The sequence below is a fragment of the Bos indicus x Bos taurus genome, chromosome 18 (assembly GCF_003369695.1).
Source record: "Bos indicus x Bos taurus breed Angus x Brahman F1 hybrid chromosome 18, Bos_hybrid_MaternalHap_v2.0, whole genome shotgun sequence".
Classification (NCBI taxonomy): Eukaryota; Metazoa; Chordata; class Mammalia; order Artiodactyla; family Bovidae; genus Bos; species Bos indicus x Bos taurus.
Genome location: NC_040093.1, coordinates 9,535,282 through 9,542,927, shown reverse-complemented (window position 1 = coordinate 9,542,927; position 7,646 = coordinate 9,535,282). Strand labels below are relative to the sequence as shown.

The following is a 7,646-nucleotide window of genomic DNA, read 5'->3' as shown; positions in this document are numbered from 1 at the left end:
AATTAAAAAAAAAAAATTGTTGTAAAATACCCATCACGTAGAATTTACCATTTTAACCATTTTAAAGTATACAATTCCATGACACAAAGTGCATTCTCGATGGTGTGGCACCCTCTCCACCATCTGGTTCCAGAACTTTTACATCTCTCCTAAAAGGAGACCTCACACCCATCAACAATCACACCCACAGCCCCAGGCAACCAGTAGTCTACTTTAAAATATAGTCCCCTTCCAAGTATGTGGCCCTGTGCAAATATATATATATATATTATAATTAATAATAATAAATTATAACGTATATATATATTAATACATTTATCTGGCTGAGCCAGCTGTTAGTTCTTTGATCTTCATTGCAGCATACCAAATCTTAATTGCAGCATGTGGGATCTAGTTCCCCAACTAGACTATGGATTGAACCCCCTGCATTAGGAGTCCGGAGTCTTAGCCATTGGACCACCTCGGAAGTCCCTCTTCAGTGTTTTTAATTTACTAGCTAATGGCCAATTCCTCAGGTTTGACTGGGAGTTGGGGGGTGGGTGAGCAGTGTAGACTCTCACAGGCACTCAACACAGCACGTTCCAGACTCTCTCTATGCCTGAGTAGGGGGATGGAGGTGGGAAGGGGGCTGAGAACCTGTCTCTTGATCTAGGCCGTCCCTGGATCGACCTGGTGTGATCCAAGCTTCCAGTTCCCCAGGTGTGTGCTCCTTATCCCATGAGATTTCACTTACAGAACACAAAGTCAAAGATCAAAATTATTAGCAATTTCAAGATGACCCTCTTAGAGCATCAAACCTCAGTTGGGAAGCCCTTCGGAGCATGGGGCCCTGTGTAAATAGTTCACTTCCTACTGTGGAGCTGGAGGCCTTATGTGGACACAGACATGTCCCCAGGACAGGCAGGGAGATTGTGTCCTTTGGGGATCCTGGGTTTGGGGTCACGCAAACAGTGAGGCAGAATTTGTGAGGTCTTGCCTTCCTCTGCCCTCAGCTCCTTCATGGAGTCGACATTTGCCTGGCAAATGAATGAATGACTGCATCCCTGCCTCTGCAGCCCCTCCCCACCCATTTCCCTTGAGAGCCCCACTGGCCCGAGGCTCACCCAGGGTGGCTGCATCCTGAATTAGAGCTGCCCTGCAACGTCCAAGCAGGAAAGGAGAAGTCAGAAGAGATATTTACCAGACTTCGGCAGCTCCGAGCTTCCTCTTTTGCTTATTTGTGGATGGTCACTCTCCCTGTCCTGTTGGAGCTTCCTTCACGGACAGAGAAGCAGGTCCAGAAACTGGACTGCCCTGGGAACTCCTGGCCCCTTGGACATGGAGAGGCTGCTGCTGCTGCCCCTGCTGCCCCTGCTATGGGCGGGTGAGTGGGTCATGGGGAGAGCGGGTCCCGGGCTGGCTCTGGGGCTGCAGCTGAGCCTCTGTGTTCCCCCAGGGTCCCCGGAGAAGGAATCACTATACCAGCTGCAAGTACAGGGATCGGTGACAGTGCAGGAGGGTCTGTGCGTCTCCGTGCCCTGTAACGTCTCCTACCCCCAGCTTGGCTGGGCCAAGTCCACACACGTTTACGGCTCATGGTTCCGGAAAGAGGATAGACTCCAAGAGGACATTCTTGTGGCCACAGACAACTCAGCCCAGGGTGGGAAGAAGAAGAGAAATATCCCATTCCACCTCCTTGGGGACCCCAGGGCCAACAACTGCTCCCTGGGCATCGCAGAGGCCCGCAAGAGGGACAGTGGAAACTATTATTTTCAGCTGATAAGAGAAGCTGCAGAACACAGTTACAAGAATAACCAGCTCACTGTGAATGTGATCGGTATGGAAGGGTCCCCAGGAACCGAGGTCAGGGAGGGTGGGAAGGATGGACCCTGCCCCTCCATCTCTGAGGGCAGTGGGGGACAGTGGCCCACAGTCAGATCAGGGTGGGCACACACAGGGGTGCCCCTCGGGGTCTGGCCTCTCCATCTCTCCTCTCCAGCACGAACATGGACCCCCAATGTCCACATCGAGGAGCCCCTGGAGTCCGGCTCCAGCAGCCACCTCAAATGCTCCCTGCCCGAGGCCTGTGACTGGGCCAAGCCCCCCACCATCTCTTGGACCGGGGCTGCCCTCAGACCCCCGGGACTGGACTCCACGGAGGCCTATAACTCCTCGGAGATCCTGCTCACCCCCCGCCCGCAGGATCACGGGACGAGCCTCACCTGTCGGGTGACCTTCCGCAGGGCTTCTGTGAGCGCGGAGAGGACTGTCACGCTCAATGTGTCCTGTGAGCACCGGGCCAGGCCCTCGGGGTGCCTGTGGGGCTGGGAATGGGCGCTGGTGACCCCAGGCCAGGGGCTTGGGTGGGGGGGGGTCCTGTTCTGCTTTGCTTCTGGTTCTGTGCCTCCGGAAGTGTGGGGGACCCTGGGAAGGGGGCTGGGGCAGGGGCAGCTCTGACTCCCTTCCTCACCCTGGCGTCTCTGCCCCCAGATCCTCCCCAGAAGCTGACCATCAGCGTCTCCGGAGGAATTGGCACAGGTAGGAAGGGAGGGCCGTGCAGCATGGCAGGGATCGCAGAGAAGGGAGAGCCCCACCCCCCCAGGCCCCACCCCCTGTTCATTCCGGATACACGTAGATGAACCTCAGAAACATCACCTTGAGGGGAAGAAGCCCGATGTTTACACACCACGTCTGGAAGACACAAATCTAGAGAGACAGTCGTGGTCACATAGGGCTGGGTTAATGGAAGGATTGGGGGAAATGGCTGAGGGGTGCAGAGTGTTTCGGAGGGGGTCGTGAAAATGTTCTAAAATTGACTGTGGTGATGGTTATCCGAGTGACTTTCAAGTGGTATGTAAATGGAATTGTATGGTTTGTGAATTATGTCTCTATAAAGCTGCTTAAAGCTACTTGTGGGATCTCTTGGCAACTTGAAAAAAACAAACAGGATAGAGAAACAGAGACAGGGCTTCAGAGTCTGGGCTCAGCTGTCTGTGCCCCTGTGTCTCTCTGTGTCTCTCTCTCTCTCCAGAGCTAAAACACCTGGGGAATGGCTCATCTCTTCCTGTTCTGGAAGGAGACTCTCTGCGCCTGGCCTGTGACACCGACAGCAACCCCCCGGCCACACTGAGCTGGTCCCGGGGGAGCCAGACCCTGAGCCCCTCACATCCTTCAAGCCCTGGGGTCCTGTACCTGCCCCGAGTGGAGTCGGGCCACGAAGGCGAACTCACCTGCCGAGCTCAGCACCCTCGGGGCTCCCTGTGGATCTCCGTGCATCTCTCTGTGCAGAGTGAGCTGCGGGGGAAGGGGGGAAGAAAACCCCCCGGGGAGAGGAAACTCGGGTGCAGGGAGGGGACAGACACCACTGACTCTCCTCCCTCCCTGCAGCAGCCCCGCAGCTGCTGGGCCCCTCCTGCTCCCAGGAGGACAAGGGTCTGCGCTGCAGCTGCTCCTCCCGAGCCCGGCCGGCCCCCTCCCTGCGCTGGTGGCTGGGCGAGGGGCTGCTGGAGGGGGAGTTCAGCAACACCAGCAACGCCTCCTTCGAGGTCGCCTCCAGCTCCGCCGGGCCCTGGGCCAATGGCTCCCTGAGCCTCCGTGAGGGGCTCAGCTCCGGCCTCAGCCTCAGCTGCGAGGCCCTGAACGTCCACGGGGCCCGGAGCGGGTCTGTCCTGCTGCTGCCAGGTCAGGGGTCTGTTGGAGGGGGAGAAGCTTAGAGGGGACAGGAGTCATCCTAGAGAAGATGATGCTTGGTGTGGAGAAGGGCCTGGGCAGGAGGGTTGAGAGGCAGGGGTGGGGGCAGAGAACTGTTCTTTGGCTGGCTGGGGACTGAGGACAGGAGAGCTCAAACTCTACAGGAGGAGGGGGCACGTGGGTAAATCTTGCTCATCTGCAGGGAAGCCCAGGCTTGGAGGGGAATTTTTTCTGGGGGCCATCGGGGGAGCTGGCGCCGCTGGCCTGCTCAGTCTCTGCTCCTGCCTCATCTTCTTCAGGTTAGTGTCGTCTCTGGGGGCCAGGCGAGTGCAGGGTGGGGAAGGGGATGGCCTTGGAATCCCTGGAGGGCCCCCTCTGGAGGAATCTGGACGGTATGGCGCTTTGGAGAACCGGGTCATGGGTCAGGGAATCAGAGCAGGATCTGTCCCCCCCCCATGCACCCCAGCCATTGGTGAAGGATGCCCATTGTTGCTATGAAGGTCATGAGACGAGGTGCGTGCCCTACCTCTTGGCCTTGGTCAGCCCTTCTAGCCTGTCTCTCTCTCAAGTTTTCTTATCTTTTGGCTGCCCCACGCAGCAAGTGGGATCTTAGTTCCCCAACCAGAAATCGAGCCTGCAGTGGAAGAGCCGAGTCTTAACCACTGGCCACTGGCCTGCCAGGGGAAGTTCCAGCCCCTTCTAGCCTCAAGTGGGGATGGGGAGGGGGTTAGGAAGGGGGCAATAGCCACTCTGCAAGCTCTGAGCCAGCTGGGCTGCTCAGAGGTCCTGGCTTCCCCTCTCAGAGTGAAGACCTGCAGGAAGGCAGCCTGTGAGAAGGATGAACCTTGCACACTGGGTCCCACCTCCCAGGTGAGTGATGAGCCCTCGGTCCCTCAGGATCCCAGCTGGCTGACTCCCCACCTGGCTGACTGCCATGGCCGCAGTCCTTGTGATGACTCAGGTGCTCATCACGACCCACACAGACTTTTCCTCTTAGGTCCCATCAGCATGGGGCTTCCCAGGTGGCTCAGCTGGTAAAGAATCCACCTGCCAATGCAGGACACATGAGTTCTATCCCTGGGTTGGGAAGACCCCCTGCAGGAGAAAATGGCAACCCACTCCAGTATTCTTGCCTGGGAAGTACCATGGACAGAAGAGCCTGGTGGGATATAGTCCATGGAGTTGCAAAGAGTCAGACACTAAAACAACAACCCATCAACACAGCTACTCAGTCCAATGACCTGGGAGCCCCTCCCTTTTGCCCTCTGGCTCCTCTCTCAAGAGCCAAGGACCACTAATCCATCTTACTGATGGCATTTATTTCCAACTGGGCCCTCCTCCTTTCTCTCTGGACCCCAGACCCACGTTGCCCCCACTTCCTACCTCACCTCCCCAAGACAGGATGCCGCAAGGATCTCCCCAAAATAACTACTATGTACTACCAGCAAAATCAATTTCAGGGGTCCCCAAGATACCACCAGGCAAGTTCTGAGACAAACTTATCAGGCAAGACATTTCAAGGGCTTAGAGGTTCCCTCCCAGGTGCTGGAGCAAAAGGTCAAATTTTCTTCAGGCAAGGTTAACTCTTTCCGGCATAAGATCTTTCAATTATAACACTCATAATGGGGGCTTCCCTGGTGGTCCAGTGGTTAAGGCTCTATGTTCCCAACGCAGGGGGCCCGGGTTCCACTTCTGGTCGGGGAACTAGATCCTACGTGCTGCAGCTAAGAGTTGGCATGCTGTAACTAAGACCCAGTGTAGCCAAATAAATAGATAAATATTAACAAAAAACAAGCAAACAAAAAAGCTTATAATGCAGTTTGGGGATTGTGTTTGCCTGACTCTGTAATGATGAGTGGTCCCTGAGGTCAGTCCAGGCCTGAGCAAATCCCTGACCTTCTTATAACATCCATCCCATTCCGGTCCTATTAGATAGTAATATAACTGACTACAGCTTGAGTGTCTGCTTCCCCCACTGCCACTGCGAGATAGGGGGTGGCATCGTCTTTGTTCCTCACTGAATATCCAGCGCCTGGCACCAGGAGAGCAGGTCCTTAAGGCAGTACTGGAGTCAGAAGGACCTAGCATAAATCTTGGCCCTACCAAAGATTAAATGTCGGGCTTGGGGACATTCACTTAGCTTCAATTTCTCCACCTGATGTGTGTGTGCTTAGTCGCTCAGTCATGTCCAACTCTTTGAGACCCAATGGACTGCAGCCCACCAGGCTCCTCTGTCCATGGGGATTCTCCAGGCTAGAGTACTGGAGTGAGTTGCCATGCCCTCCTCCAGGGGATCTTCCCAACCCAGGGATCAAACCCAGGTCTCCCTCACTGCAGGCGGATTCTTTACCGTCTGAGCCACCAGGGAAGCCCAATTTTATTGCCACAGCCCTCATTTATCTCCACCTGATAAATGAGGATAACAGTGTCTCCCAAGTAGATTGTTGTGAGAAATCCAAAAGACTGGCCACCGATTACCAAGTGCCGGGCATTAATACTCTCAAGCATTGAATGAACGAATGAATGGGGGCCCAGCCAATGTTTGGAGTGAATAGATGAAAAGACTGAATGTTCAGTTTCCTGGTTCACTTGTGGACGCTTCTTGCTCTTTTCCATCTCTTTATCCCTTTAAAAATTTTTTCAATTATTTATTTTTATGTGGCTGTGTTGGGTCTCAGTTTCAGCCTGCGGATCTTTGACCTTCCATGGGGCATGTGGGATGTTTTAGTGGTGGCTCGTGGGATCTTAGTTCCCTGACCAGGGACCCTGCACTGAGTGGGCGGAGTCTTGGCCACTGGCCCACCAGGGAAGTCCCCAGACCCTGTTATCCTAATATGACGCCTTTCTTTCCCCTCCACACAGGGTTACCAGGATGAGTGTCCTCCAGGCAGCCCCCTGGACTACCCGCCCCCAGCCGTGGCCACCCCCCTCTCGGGGGAGGATCAGGAGCTTCATTACGCCTCCCTCAGTTTCCTCAAGCTGAGGCCCCGGGAGCCTCGGGACCAGGCTGCCACCAGCACCACCGAATATGCAGAGGTCAAGATCCTTAAATGACGACCCCGCCTCCCGCAACCTTCTGCAACCTGCGGCTGGGGGACCTGGGGCTTCTCAGGGAAGAGAGACATCCGGGACGATGCCTGAGAGAACAGTTTTCCATGCACACGGGCTACCAGCTAGCGTATGCGAGTCCCGCTGGTGGCGTGATGGGCAGAACTGGGCTCACGTTTCAGACGTGTCACCAAACCATGCATGTGAGTTTGAGCGAGTCACCTTCTCCCTTCTCAGTCTCCCGCTCCATAAAATGGACACCACAAACCTAACTCACAGGGTTGTCGTGGGGCGTCAAGGCAGTAATTAACGCATATAGTGTCCCACGGGGATGAATGTGCAAAGGGCATCTCACCCAAGCTTAAACCTCTTCCCAAGACAACCTGCTGGGATAAAGGTCTGGCATGCTGGGCTAAATGGGGACCACTCTGCAGGGCTATCTAGCTCCAGAGGTGCCTCCCCCTGCCCCCAAGGCTGAGCAGAGGTTGTCGTTAGGCAGGATCCCATCCTTAGGCTCCCCGTAGCCCGCCCCTCCCTTCCCTTCCACTGGGACTCACCCCTGGGGCACTTCCTGCGAACAGACTGCAAACTGGTCTTTCTCTGAGCCTGCTTCCTGTAAACCCAACTTGTCTATTTTCTCAGACACAAAAATCATTCACTGATTATCTGAAATAAATGACAAGGTTCTTTTTAATTCTGTGTCCTTGATATTGTGGTCCTTAAAGAGATTTTTTTGTAGAATCTGCTTATAAAATTCCTTGCAGTTCCATTCTGTATCCATTTACATTGTAATATAGTTTTTACAAGGGTCACGGCCAACTGCTTTTGTTCTTTTTCCCACTGAGCGTCCATTTAACTTTTTCCATTGTTTCCATTCATGAGGGAACATGCCCAACAGTAGTGTTATGAGCCAATACAGGAATATGTTT

General features: G+C 54.5%; 1 protein-coding gene across 2 annotated transcripts; it reads left to right on the top strand.

Moving 5' to 3' along the window:
• Positions 1–1,176: 1,176 nt before the first annotated feature.
• LOC113876169 (sialic acid-binding Ig-like lectin 5) lies at positions 1,177–7,411 on the top strand. 2 transcript variants are annotated; one of them, XM_027515089.1, is made up of 9 exons: positions 1,181–1,363; positions 1,436–1,816; positions 1,979–2,266; positions 2,470–2,517; positions 3,011–3,268; positions 3,367–3,660; positions 3,872–3,968; positions 4,473–4,539; positions 6,532–7,411. In XM_027515089.1, exons 1-9 carry the CDS (start codon positions 1,318–1,320, stop codon positions 6,721–6,723), a joined length of 1,671 nt encoding a protein of 556 aa, XP_027370890.1. In that variant the 5' UTR covers positions 1,181–1,317; the 3' UTR covers positions 6,724–7,411. The 2 variants fall into 2 exon arrangements, with proteins under 2 accessions (XP_027370891.1, XP_027370890.1); XM_027515090.1 differs by lacking the exon at positions 4,473–4,539 and having other exon boundaries at positions 1,177–1,363; positions 6,532–6,737.
• The last annotated feature ends 235 nt before the right edge of the window (positions 7,412–7,646 follow it).